The sequence below is a fragment of the Tricharina praecox genome (genome assembly GCF_024521635.1).
Source record: "Tricharina praecox strain CBS 144465 chromosome Unknown BZA05scaffold_29, whole genome shotgun sequence".
In the NCBI taxonomy this organism is placed as follows: domain Eukaryota; kingdom Fungi; phylum Ascomycota; class Pezizomycetes; order Pezizales; family Pyronemataceae; genus Tricharina; species Tricharina praecox.
This window is the reverse complement of record NW_026250431.1, coordinates 284,057-298,766: the sequence shown is the minus strand read 5'-3', so window position 1 is coordinate 298,766 and position 14,710 is coordinate 284,057. Positions and strand designations below refer to the sequence as shown.

The following is a 14,710-nucleotide window of genomic DNA, read 5'->3' as shown; positions in this document are numbered from 1 at the left end:
TAATCAATTTCTGGATAGGCAGCAAACAATACATTAATATTCTCTTTTTCTCTCCCATCACCAACACAGGACACGCAGCCATAATTGCCATCTGACAAGAAAGACAGGGGAAAAACTAGTAAAGGTCAATAACCAGGTGGGGTAGACCATACCCTCCCCAAACACTCTCGGACCGTCCGGAATCCGAATTGTGACGACAAACCACCACTCCCCAAGTCGATACAACATGCGCAGATTCAAATCTGGCTGAGGCCACGGCTCGACTGGAGTTCCGCACCCGGCCAACCGATTTTGATCGTATTTTCTCCAACCGGTTCTCAGAGACCTTATCTTCCTTATCCAGGTTTGCTATCATGTGTGCCATCTTCATCAAGATCTCCGTCTTTCTGCCCACAGCCGCCCGTAAAAATATGTGCCAAGGATTGGTCTTTCTAGGGCGTTTCCAGAGATTTCAGGTATGTTGCTGGGCCGATCGTTTAACTTACTGAGCGACATAAGGATGCCTATATCGTGCCGAAAGTTTCCGACACGTTCATATGACGGCAACAACGCCGTTTTCTGGAAGGTTGCCCAAATCCTTCATGCCCTTGGGAGTGGTTTTGATATGAACTTCCGCGGCTGCGCAACCTGCAATTTGTCGATGGTAAGGTCGTACCTGCCAGTGACGAGGAGAACATAACAATCATGTTTCTCGGTTTTGTCCGATATAGTCTCCATGAAAAATGCCATTGCTTGATCAAAGCCACAGCTCTAGAAGGCCGTGTGCTTGTATCCCATCTCGTCGGAGCTGCCCTCTATCGTGAGGAACAGGTTTTCTTTGATGTTCGTCAGCAGGCCGTAAAGCAGATAATACACCAGATGCCCCTTCGCGCAGGGCTGTCAACCGTCCGTCCCGTCCGTCTTTGAGGTTGCCCGGCCCGGGACGGAATTCGTCGGGCTGAGGAGACCAAGGACTACAGTCTTCCGGGCTTGAGAAATGAGGACGGATACCCTACAGGGCCCGGAATTTACTGGGACACTAGGATATTGCTGGCGGCGTGGCGCCACACAGTGGCGCCGGTGTGCGGATGTGTGGCTGGGCAGCTCCATTTCGCAGTTTCGCTCACGGTATAGAACCTTCACACCATCCCCGTTGCTTCTTCAAGCAGTGTCTATCAGCTGAGCGTTGGACGACTCTGAAAATTCTGCTCAAGGCTGAAAATTCCGTTGGTAGCTACCGCGCTACTCCGCATACTAGTAGTCAGCATAGCACGCTAATGCTATCAGGTACCTATAGGTACCTGGCGGGTATCCGGGCATTTCATCTTCCGGACGGAATGGATCAGTCCTCTGGAAAGCCTGCCCGTGACGGGACGGGACGGGACGGGACGGGACGGGACGGGACTACAGTCCACTAGACGGACGGTTAACAGCCCTGCCTTCACGTCGTTCGCCACTCCTGTAGTCTCGACCTCAGCAACCGACCAAACGTAATGGGACTGGTTGCCAATAAAATTCTCTGGGAAAATGGTAATGTTGGGAGCACGTCCGGCGAGGTATTTCCTGACCACGGAAACCGGATCGTCTGGGAAGAAATGCTTGAGGTGATGATCTGAGTACTTGCACAGGGGAGGGTACATGATCTCCTCATCTTCGTGGTTGACTTCCTTCGGGCTTTGGAGTCCCCCGATCAAGTGCTGAAGTAGCGGGGGTCCGGAGGAGGACTCGTCGTAAAGACATTGTCATAAAAACCCGGAGTATTAACTACTCGATAACATAGTTTTGCATCATATATAGAGCCTAAGCCTGAGTCAATAATCATAGTTAGTAAAGGTAATCACATCTGCCATCTCATGACTTACCCGTTGAACCGATGTTTATCTGAACTGGCGGTGGGTTGCCTACCGTCATGTGGGTCACGTGAAGCTGGAGCTGCGTTCCCAGCGCCACATCCTCTTCACCCTTCTTGCGTAGCTCATGCTCAGTATCTTTACTGGCGGGTTTCTCCTTCTGATATATTCTCCGTATCGCTATCGAACCGTGATTTAAGGAGAGATAATAGGGCGAAGATCGCTGTAGCACATGCATTCTCCCCATCGTCATGCGGACTGGACTGAAGGTAAATGGTGTAGACTATCTACGAGCATGTCAGTAGCTACATTAAGGCGGGCGATGGTGTACCTTGGTTATGATTGGAGCTAAACTAGGGACGTCCGACGATCCCGTCTTCAGGCGGAAGTTGTCACGAGTCTTCTCTAAAGCATTCCTGGCGCCACGTCTCGACCGAGCAGAGGAGGGGGTATATTCGTTCCTCCGGTAGCGTGCGATACTTTCTGCCCGGCGTGCTTCCTGCGAGGTCTGATTCTTCGTCGAACGTTGCGTGCGAGAGTCGCGTTCGAGCGTATGCTGAGTGTTTGCGGCGGAGTAAGTAGTAAAGTTCAATGACCGTCTGAGTCTGGCGAGTGAGGATTGTTCGGAATCGAGATTGTTGTTGGTGGGAGGTACGGAGCGGGGGATATGTTCCAAGATGGTTGAGAGCTCTGAATGAAAAGCGAGGCTGTTCCCGCGAGAGGTGGTCGGTGCAAAGAACCTGAGAAAGGCAAAGATTTAAGAGGGTTCGTAGGTAGAATAGGTTTCGGGAGAGACAATGATGTCACCAAACTTCCAAACAGTCGTTGGTGTATCCCAAAAAGGAATGCGTACATAAGCACAAGTGGAAAACGTGCTTCTGTGGCGGTGGTGGCCGAATAGAAACCGAGAGAACCATGTGTACGTCGTCCAACACCTATTAAGGCCCAGGATGTCTACCCTTCGTCATTATTTCTCACTCTCCAACACTCACTACCGTTACCAACCGTATACTCGGGTTTGACTTAAGCGAGCCATTGGGACGCTCCCGATAAATCTCGATCGGCATCGGAGGAGTTTAGACTTCTTCGAGCTGAACAGAACCCGAACCTGAGCCGATGACCACCAATTTTGAGTTCGTTGAGCTCGAGCATAATTCAAAATTGAGTTCTAAAACACCCACGATTTCATCTCATGTGAGGATCTCTCGCGAACACTGTATTGTGCCTTCTAGGACGGGCCCTGGGACAGTTTGGACACCTCACCCCGTTCCCCGTCCTTCATGTCTCCTGCCGGTAATTGACAGCCGGCCGTAACTTGAACGGCAATACGAAATAGCATTCTTAAACCGTAAGCACCATGCCTGGACAAACTCAGTTCCATTAGCCTCACCGAGCACACGGTTCGCTGGTTGTCTATTTCACGGTTGGGCGTTCGGACAACTTGGCCAGACAACCTATGCCACCCCCTCCCTTTCGCAGTATGTTACCGCGCCGGCGTTGTGCGGGGCTCTCTACCTGCAAGTCTCGGCTGGCTAGGTGCATACGACCTGACGTATGAGAGAAACATGCATGTCTTTCTGAGCGATTATTTCCCCCGTCTCCTCGCGTGATAATGGTGGACTTGAATCAAGTATTGTAGGTTCAGAGTTAGGGCATGCTGCTTCGGTATTCTACAGGTCGAAGCGAACGCACTCGGCCAGGCAATTTACGGTGGCCACATGTACCTAGACTGCCTATCTATGGACGTACGCCCGTCTACATAGAATGCACCACTGTGAGTTGAGCTAAACACTTTTCTTTTGTCGTATAGTTTGCAGGGATTGGTTGTTTCAGAGATCGAGACTTTTGATTGCTCTATGACGTCTCTACTCATGTCGTGATCTGTTGCGTGGAGTGCTTTTTTGTTCGTAAGATATGGCCGAGTGCTAGCCAGAAGGGTAAAATGGTGGATGTTATCGATGAAAGTTCAGTCCCGAGTCCAGCAGGACCGTCATGGCCATATCAATCCTGAACAAGGATGCCGACCGCTGCCAGAGAAAAGGAGGTGGTGCTCAAAGTTTGAGGCGCCATAGCCGCGTTGGTATCATAGCTGCGTGGAGCCAGGGCCCGGGGGGACGGCGATCACTGTTGTGGAAGCTTTCGGCGCCGAGATCTTCAGAATGTGAGCCCGTGATAACTTTAATCGGTGGAATAAACTTTCCGTACACTCCTAGCCCGCAAATATTGAACCCCCTGTTGATCTGGCCAGTCTTTCAAACGGCGATATCCAACAGATCCAGACGACATGAGTATATACTTCGGTATAAGACACGCAGCTGCAGAAGTATTGATTCAATGTTCAACAGTGTGTTGTCCATTCTACGCAGTTGACTCATCAGCCAAATTCTACCTCGTCGTCCAATGTACTCCCCCAACGAGTTACTCCTACATGTAGTACTATAAGAAGACTCCCCACCCTTCCGCCCGCGCTGGCAATCGTTTACTGGAACCTCCACCTTCCGCCCGTCCGTTCAGGATCGCCTGGCCCCCATCACCGCTCGCTCGTCCTCCCTCGACCGTCCATACTACGATCACCTGCCCCAATGTTCTTCCTTCACCCCCCCTCCATCTCTGGCCTGAAGGCTGGATTCAAATCCGCGATGAGGTTCCTTCACCTCGACGGCGAGAGCAGGAATCCCCGTGATGCTCCCGCCGAATATCAGAGCCCTAAGGAGTTGCTCATCTGGACGACGGTCACCACCCCAAACCTCATGGAGAAGGCTACAGCTAGCGGGCTGTTCTTCCTCATCCGGCAGGAGGGCTTCCCAACCGGGAAGATTGTAACGGAAGGGGTTGAGGCGGATTTTCGCACGGAGAACGTGCAGCTTCGTGGGGGGCAGGTTGTGCACGTGGAGGTCAAGATTTTGGGAGGTATGTGGTGAGGATAGGGTAGCGAGGATCTTAGGGGGGGTTGAGGATAGGGTAGCGAGGATCTTAGGGGGGGTTGAGGATAGGTGGTAGGGGTTGGTGGTTGGGGCGGTGAGTTGGGCGATTATTGAGGTGAAAGAAAGAGAAATGAAGTTATGGGTCATTAAACTGGTCACTGGTGTCTGGTGTAGGTAGCTGGGACTGGAGACATGTAGGAAAAGAACCTATGTAATAATAAAATGCTTCAACCAGCGATTAAGCAACCTCGCACTCGCGATTTTTAATGAGCATCCAGCAACTGACTGTTGTAGTATCAGCTGTTATCCCTTCGATAGTAACCACTTCTAACCCCCACATCTCGTGAGATCCGATGAAGGAGTTCCGTTGGTCTTTACAACACAGTGCCAGACCGCAGGTCCTACAGGACCGACGGAGTGTGGGAAAACATCTCGACTTGCCGTCATCTCAATTTACCAGCGACATCGATGGAGATGATATTGCGTTTCTCCCATGTATGCGGTTGGGCGCCCAAATAGAGAAAACTCTGAGTCTAAAATCGACGATCCAAGGGATATTAGACGCTCCAGAGCTTGATTTATTCAGAGACATCCAAGGACTACGAAGTATGTCCTGCCTACCGTCGAATCTGGACGCGCGGATGGAACACCGTGCCTGGCACGTTGGCCAAGTGGCGCAGATTGGGCTGTTCCTGGGCCTGGCCCCAACGTCTAGGCAGGACGAGAAAGGTGACGAATATTTGGTGCGTACTTAGTTAAACCGAAAGTCTGGACCGAGCCAGATGACAGTATGGAGCTGTACGAAGGGATCCTGCAGATTTTGGAGACGGAAATTACGAATTCGAAGGGTGTCGTTCACCACTAGGTGGCCATCCCCATGCAACCCCATCGAAGGGAAAACGGAGGGTACGTGAATTGCTATCCTAATCCACCCTGGCTAACTATTGGCCCACTCTACTAAATGACAGGTTATTAGACTGATGTCCAATCCAGCCTGTTCCTCCACTACGCGTCACCTAGCTACCCTCTAGCTGGATGCCTTCCCGTAGCCCTGATCCTCCAACCACCCAGAAAAAGGGAGCAACCGAGACAACCCGAACCTCGTTCGTAATCTCCCCCATTAGAACACCACCGCAAAGACCATCGAATTATAGGTCCCCCCGCGCCCAGGGGATCCGCAAGATCTGCCATCCACGATGCGGGATGCCCAGATCCACGCCTGCATACGTATTCAAACCTGCCTATGTAGACAGTTACGAGGACGCTCCACTGATTGTTGCGCTGGCGACACATTGCGTTGTGGTTTGGCTTGAGAGGTATGGCTTTCTGGACTCTCCCTGATCGAGCGTAGGTTAGGTGGGTTTGTATGTATCTACGGCCGAGGAAGTCATCATCACCTTTCCACCGTGATTTTGTGAGCCACATTATCAGACCACACCCCTTCCGTTTTACCGTCATCACTTTGAACGGCGAGAGCAACAACAAAAAAAGACCTCGCGCCCACTCTTAGTCTGCTACGGCCATTCCGGTACTCCAGACCAACGAACTCATCCCCACTATTACCTCTCCACAACCATTCCGATACGTCAGACAGTGGACATAATAAAGGAATCTCCTGTCTCTCATAGATCAACAGCAAACAAAACACCTCACTCTCATGTTCCTCAGAGTGACAAAGCGAAAGTATGACATTATAAGAGTATCCAGCGGGTAACACACATGGGGAAGAAGAATAGCCAGCTGAAGAACAATTTCCAGCCGAAGTGACTCCGCACCCAAACGAGTGAAATCGCGTGTTTTGCTTGTACCTATGTCGCGGGGAAAAACATCAACCGTGGCAACGCCAACAATCCGAATGTTGCACGCATAAATACTTCTTGCTATATATCTCAAGTGCCAGTCTTGTTATAAAAGGGGGTTCTAGTCATTAGAATTTTTAGAATTCGTTCGATACCTACGGTAGCAAAAGAAAAGATATAGGCAAGTACTTCGTAGATTCGTCTACCAAGGGGAATTGGCGCTAAAGGCCGACACATGATGTGGAATCGAAGCTAATAACAATAGTCAACACATCTCAAGAGTCAAAACTTACAAATTATCTCATTTGCGGGTTCCTTCAACAGCCGACCGGCCGGCATCCAAATTCCGTTCTGCGACTGTCCCGGCGACATCATTAGCCGCGGCCCAAGCCTTTGGACAGCTCTGGAACAGATCCATCACCCGATCAGCCAGGGCCTAGAATGCACGCTATCGCTGTCCCTGCAATGATGCTTACCAGGATATGTATATCCCTGCGTCCCGGGCAGTTGGTTGTGCGGAAAACTTTAAACCAACTAGACTCACCACCCCACCACACCACAGCATAGCACGGTTCACAATACCGCAATTGAGGCCGTCAGGGGCATCAATACTTTCCTACTATTCGTTCCGTGATAACTATGGCCCCCCTCCGTCAAGCTTGTCGCGTATTGAAATCTTTAGAGTGTCCGCGAATGTCAACCACCGAGTGATATATGCATGACGTCAATGGAGTACCAAGTACCTAAGGTACCTAAGAATCGAGTCTCTCGTTACACACCGAATTGGCCATGATCATACCGGTCCTCTTTTCTCTCCACTGTCACAAAAAAGATGAAGCAACCCCCGGCTACCGAAGAGTGGCAGTTGCCCCACATGGCTGTCAAGAGAAAGCTTGTTAGTGGAAGTGGGATGAGCAAACTTCACATCGAGAATCACGGCGAGAACACAGAAAACGATAGAGAAATTAGACATTGTGCTTGGGAAAACCAAGATAAACGATCACAACCAGTTACATCATCCACCACAATCAGAACCAGTTACATCAAGCATCGGCGCAACTCTATACCAACCACCCAACCCTCCGGATTTGGGGTTTATCTCAGAATACGACATTCTGCCTACGCCACGGCTTATGCCAACCTCGATATTCCCATTCTTCTTATCGATGGAAACGTTCTTCAGCCCGTTGTCCGCATAAAGCACCATTCGCAAGGTGCATGATCCACCACAAGGGTCCACATTGTCCTGCACGGATGGCTGTCAGTCTTTTTCGGTTCCGTGTCTATTCTGTAGGAGTAGATACATACCTTTGGGTCCAGTTCATCGTTTCGACGATTCTCGGCCTCACGCTGCGTGAGAGAGGGGGGAATGCTTGCCGGTTGTGAGCGGTTGCCATGCGAAGGTGGTACGGATCTGCATCACAGATGACCTTGTTAATTCCCACAACTCTCAACGGATCTTCGGGTGAGAGTTGAAGAGGTGGTACGAACCATCACGGATCATCTTACATATTTCGATGATTCATCGCGGGACCTTCTGGTCGTCAGTGAGAACTTTCCTCGCAACCGTTACTCAGGGAGTTGTAGGCGGCAAGGACCACCGGAAGATCATTGTATATTTTGATGATCCGTCTCTGATCCTCCGATGGTCCTTGTAGTAGGCGTGCGTGTTTTTATGATCCACAGTGGATTGGTGAGGATGGTGGTGACGACACCAGCGGCGCCAGATTCGGCTTCGTTTTTATTGGTGACGGTGTGCTTTGGTTCTATGGGTGTAAAATGCGACGGTTGTGGTTAGAAGCAATTTTTTGTCTAGTAGTACGTCCGGATTGGACTGAAGTAGTGTGAAGGTGATATGAAGAGGAAAGGAAGAGTTGTCCTCGGGGTTGCTGCTCCTTAAGTACTTGGGGGTAGGGGTGAGTGGTGCACCCAATTAAGCACCATTTGGTAGTGGTGGTGGTGCACGACTTTCCCTTGCACCCGAGTACGTGTTTGGTGGAGTCACATGCTGCACTAGCGGCTTGGAATACCGGCGAAAGATTCACAGCGAAAAACCAAGGCGCGGAGGTGCCCTCGGCCAACTTTGGTAAGAGGGGGTGTGGTCAATGATGATAAAAGAGGAACAAGTCACGGAAGAGGGAATGAGGTGAGAAGGTAAACCCGAGTTAAGAGACCCAATATTAAAAGAGGCACACTTGAAGAAAGCACGGCAGAACTAACTTGAAAAAGCAAGGAGCAAAGAAATCAGATGATGAACGATCGATCGCTGAAGAATAGTGACGATAGAGGATGAGAGATACACATGACCTTAGGAAAAGAGGGGCCCTCCCCCGGAATATATAGAACAGATCGTCCAACTTTGGCCGCCGCCGCTTCGTCGTACCACCGTCGAGAACAACAGAAGCGATCAAAACAAAACCTAATCGGCGAGTAAAACGGCAACAGATCCCATTCCAGCCCCCAGAATCGACAGCCGAGAACAAAAAAAGCGATCAAAACAAAACAGAATCGACGAGAAAAACAAAACAGGTCCACTCCTGCAGCCCCACGATCGACAGCCGACCCCGAACGTCTTGGTAAGAAATCCTCCCAAGGTCCCCAGCCAAGGGTCGAAAGGTGCCGTCGCGACGTCAGTTCCAGCTGCGTCCAACACTATCCATTCGATGTGGCCCTCTTGAGAAATTACTCGGACATCGGGAGATTTTGGCTACCCCACAGCATCTTCGCAAAGACAACTGTTGCAATGACCAACTGCAGTGGATGAATACATCTACGTACATATACTGCTTACACCGGCTCTGCACCACACTCGCCCTATCACATTTCCATACAACGTCGCAGAGGAGATCTTGGCGACAAGAGTGGCCACTGGTTATGCCACGAAGTTTGTCCGTCCGGTGCGGGAATGATCAGATCCAAGATTAGATCTGAGCTCGAAGCGGCTGTTCAGCGGCTGGGATGGTCGTTAGGATAGGCACTCCAGCCACAAATCTAATCTCTCATAATTTGATTGCCTAGCCAAACCTCGAGGACAGACTTCCTAACATCGTGAATATTTTCCCGTGCGTGAACGGTCCGACCCGATTCCAAAATCCTAACGACATCTTTCCTGCAAATTATATCTCGCAAAGCTCGGAACCTTGATCCAGTGTTCTACATAGACCAGTCCCGACTAAATTTGAGTATGGTCAGGTCAGTCTGGATATATCCCGACCGACAAAGCATAGGTCGGGATAGGTCGGGCTAAGAAACAACATTTGAAGCCGGAAATGCTCTAAAAACCGTTAGAAACTAAGGAATGTTTTGCAGCTGATAGAATTAGCAGTTAACCAGACGTCGGCCGAACTGGGCCGACCGAGCCTGGCAAGGTCTGGTCGGTCGGTCTGGTCTATGTAGAACACTGCCTTGATCCGCACACCCAAAGTTGGGAGCCTTATTGCGTGTGTAAATAGGTACGAAGCCTTCGCCGTCGACACTGACGCCATCAGGGCTACGGAATACTACTCTGCAGTTTGACTTTGAAACAGGAAACCAGGGCCAGAGATGTGAAGGATAGCGGGTAGGGTGGGGTAGGGTGGGGTAAGGAGGCCACATATCGACATACGAGAACTAAAACGGAAGAGCTGGCTGCTGGTCTCGACTCTCTTCGACGCCCTCACTCGCCTCGTGCGCCGTCATACCGTCAAACTCGTCCCCTTACCTACTTTCCACCGAGATCCTAATGATTCCGGAGAGTACATGACGCCCGCAGCTCGAGCCAAGATATGCGGGCTGGTGGCCTTGGTCCTAGCCCGTCTCGTTTTGTAGCGGTTTCGAACTCGAAGGCCCACAGGAAACCAGATCATGAGATGACGTCTTGGAGCCTAGGGATACCGTTTAAGAGTGGGGGATGCGGACGAGGTTGGGACGAAGGGCAGCCAAAGTCTCACTATCACGTGCAATAGAAGCCTGGAGCCATTTGTAAACATGTATCATAATAATCCTCCATGCAATCAATGGTTCAACAAAACAAAATCATAATAATCCTCCATGTAATCAATGGTTAAGCAAAAACAAAAACATTAGTTATCCTCCTCCTCCTCGTTAATCTCCCCTCGACCAAGCGCTCAGCGCCTCCCATATCGTTTCCCCCATACGATGGTGGCTTCGCCCGCACAGCGGAAGCTGTGGTCGCCGTCGTCACGATGCTTCACCCGCGCGGCGGAAGTTGTGGTCGTGGTCATGATGCTGCTTCACCCGCGCGGTGTGAGGAGCGGATTGTGAGGAGCGGTCATGATGTTGATCCTTGTGCAAAGCGATCAGGAGTTGGAAGATTTGAAGAAAAAGGTTGGAATCGGAGGCATACCGTCAAAGGAGACTCGTCTCGATGCTTCTCGAGGAGATTCCCTGCGATGGCGATGGCACGGTCGAAACCGGCGTCGGGAGTATTGGTTGCTGTGTTGTGAATTGTGAATTGGATTGTAGCGGGATATGAGGCGATGACAGACGACGGGATGCGGACTCGAGATGGGTTGCGGTCGGGAGGGAGAGTTGACGTGGACAGCAGGCTGTTTGATACCCTTAGGACTCCTAAAGTCGGTCAGATCTTAGTCGAACAGCCTTCTTCGGCGTCATACCTCTCTTTCATCCGTCTAGATTTTCGTCTTTTTGAACCGCAGGGACGATCAATCAAGATCTTACATCGTGCCCGGTGAGTGGGAGTGAAGCTCAAACGAAAGTTCGAGGTCGAAGTATTGATAGGGGGATTGTCTAGCAGGTGCTCCCGCTACAGTCTTGGGAGCGGGGGAATGAGGAGGCTGACGTCCATAGTCTGAAGAATAGACAAAAGGAATCAGTTGAAGATTCTTTGGTAGAACTGTTGCAAAGGGTTGTCTGATAGTGAGAGGCTGCAGACGGGAGGGTGGTTATGTAAAGAGAGTTCAATGAATTGTAGAAGAGAGGCCTACAGGAGGCTCGAGAAAATGTAGAGATCGTAAGACAGAAAATGTAATGGCACAGAAGAGTAAGAAAGATCTGACAGACAGGAGACAAGAGAATGAGTATGAGATGGATAGAGAGAGAAGAGAAAAAGAGAAAAGAGAATGGCGACCATCCCCCCTTTAAATAAGTGTGGTTGGCGAAAAACCCAACGTTCGGCCGACCGCATCGAGTTGGCCCGATGACGATGGCAACAAACAGAAACAATCACCTCAAAAGACGATCGGTTGCTATGGACTCGAAAAACAGGGAAGTCCTTCCAAGCCGTTGATCAGGCTGGACACAGCCCTCCGCCGGACCACCCCTGGCGTGACAAGTCCCACTCGACCCTTCAAGTCCCTCAGTACCAATGGGGGAAAGCATGGAAAGGGACAAAGGGCCGTGGTCAGCCTTATCCGGCGGTAGGGGTATCCGTATTGTGGTCTTGAATAGGCATAGTGACCATCGATTTGTCGGATCATGACGTGTTCGTTCCGCCGGCTGGGCGTACCCGTTGAGGGATGACGGAGCTTCGGTGTCGGCTGGTAATGATGTACTAATCTTGTATGATTTAACCAACAAACTGAACAACTTAAAGCCTGCCTAGCCCCCAGAGGTTTCCAACAGTCAACTCTCCACTAAACGCACAGCTCTCCACATCTCCACATTTCCAAAAACTTCAGGCTGAAGCCCCCATACGGTAAGTGCTCGTGAGCGTCAGTCCATCGCTTCCGCTAACTTTACCAGGTCCTCGGATACACTGCACAGGGACGCAGAATACTAGATGGCCCCGACAGCCAGGCACAACGGCACGTTATATCGCTACCTGCGAACGCAACTGATGCTAACATTCGCCGCCGAGTTAGGTGTCGTCCATCGCGGCTCTGCCTCGCGATCGGTATCGTGTCCGGCTAGGCTGTCGGGGGAGACGTCTTCAGCAGCTGCAGCGCTGGCCGGTGTGCCGCCAATGACCCCGGCGCCGAATAGCACATTTTTCGGATGCCTCCCGGAAGCGTCACCGACACTGGATTCATCCCCGACGTTCATCAAACGCCCTAGGAGACTCCCTCCGCCCCTGTGTTATTCTGTTGGGAACGAGGAATCGAACTGACTACCAATCTTCGCGGATGTCGCCGCGTTGGAGAGATCGGGGGGTGCTGCAGGGTCTGTAGCTAGTCTGCGGCGTGCTTGTCTGGGCGTGCCAGTTAGTTTACATGATGGACTCGGGAATATTGATGAGATGGACTGGGAGAGGAAGCGTCAGGAGTTGACGGACGAAATTAATGTCATCGTCAAGTAGTTGACCTTCCACGTTCATTGCTTTCGTTGTATAATACCAATGCAGTCGATCGATGGTTAATACTTGCCCCTGCAAAATGTGAAGATCCCACCTGGTACGGAAAACAGCACTTGCATTTCGGACGACAATGGATACGTCGGAATGAGCATTCGAAAGATGACGGAGATGAGGTACTCGTATCAAATGCTGGCCGCCACATTGTGTCTATGGTGAATAATGAGATAGGTAGAAGAAGATAATACATTCGGTACAGCAACAATATCGTGGGCAGCGAGCTCGAGACAGAGTATCTGGGCATCGATCCTTCGGAAGGTAGGTCCCCCTCACTCCTACCCCCCTACCAACATCGTCATCTTCGGACATCCGGTATTCTGACAGTCTACTTCAAGCATGGAGCGATACTTTGCCTACGCCACATGTCTTCTGGCGGCGAGTGATACTGTCAGTAACAGCAAGGTATGTATCGGGAGGGAAGGAAGTATGGAGGAAGAGCGTGCTTACCTTCGTCAGGCACCACTGCCACGACGAGACCGCGGGACAAACGGAAAACCCTCTGTGATTTTCTTTGACACATAATCAATCAGCAATGATGTTCAGTGGTGTGTAATTCTGCAGCGAATGTCCGAATCGCGAGATGTCGGCGCACCGCATGTTTCATGAGAAATGGAAAAAAAAACTCACAGCCAATTCTGCAGGCAACCCAATATCTCGTCTGATGGCAGCCACATGGCATACCTCGTACCTAGTATAGACTCAGATTCTTGTCGCCAGCGCCCACCTATTTGCGGCGCATTCTTCGACCAATTCTCGCAATCGTAATGATTCGCCGCAATTCGATCAATTCTTTCGTAATAATGCACATCTCGTCCACCTTGGGAGGCATCTCCCTTACTAACAGCTCGTGTTCCTCCTCCGGCCCACTTTTGTCATTGATCGTTGCATGCATCCAATTGAGCTCGCCACACGGTAAGAAAATTGTTGTGCGCATTGATGCGCCGCTCGAGAAAGCTCCCTGAGGTTATCGACGTCTGGTGAAGGGCGAGTAGGGGTCAGTGACCGTCAGTCCCCCTTCCCTGATGATGGTGGAAAGTGGGGGGAGGTGGCCGTGGCTCACAGATTATAGGGTGCCGGTATTATTAGAAACGCTCCAGGACCAATCCATAGAGTTCCGGCACCATACGAAACGTTCCTGACGTTCCCGGGCTACTCCGTTGGAGCACCGGCTTTCACATGACGGTCCTGGTCTTTCCCCATACGGTCCCCGAGCCCTTTAAGCTCGATCTTGCCACAGTAATCACACAAGCAATGCGAAGGATGGAGGTCACTATACTGTGTGCTGATGTGATGTTGGGGAAAGTGGTGCAACGGTGAGCGTAATACTTTCTACATGTACGGCGACTAATGGAGGCAGGATGAAGAATGGGAATCTCTTGTAATTGTCATATCGTTTCCTACATATGTACCCCATTGCCTGAATCGGTGGCCTCCGCGGTGATCTCCTCAGTGGTCAACTGGGCCCACTCGGTGGTCCACTTGGGGGTCCAGCCATCGCCCCACTCGTCGGTCCACTCTGTGACCCAATCTGTGTTATCGTCGTTGGCCTCCTCAGTGGTCTCCCCGCTGGCCCACTCGTTCGTCCACGCAGGGATCTCCTCAGGGATTTCCTCGGGGATCTCCTCAGTGATCTCCTCAGTATCCGTCATCTCCTCACTTGTTCCCCCATCGGTATCCACCCATTCCCGTTCCCGTTCTTCTTTCCAAGACCTTTTAACCTCCGCAATCAACACCTGCAACTCCCGCTCCAACCCATCCAGCCCATTAAGCATAGCCTCGACCTCCTTCGCCCTCTCGCTCACGTCGGCCTTGACGCATTTCCGCAGCTCGTCGGGAAGATACGGATCT

General features: G+C 51.1%; 1 protein-coding gene across 1 annotated transcript; it reads left to right on the top strand.

The window, feature by feature from the left end:
• Positions 1-4,411: 4,411 nt before the first annotated feature.
• Positions 4,412-4,968, top strand: BZA05DRAFT_421681 (uncharacterized protein; the record flags this gene model as incomplete). Its single annotated transcript, XM_051485745.1, has 2 exons — positions 4,412-4,739; positions 4,928-4,968. The coding sequence occupies 2 exons, from the start codon at positions 4,412-4,414 to the stop codon at positions 4,966-4,968; spliced, it is 369 nt and encodes a 122-aa protein (XP_051336074.1).
• Between the last annotated feature and the right edge of the window lie 9,742 nt (positions 4,969-14,710).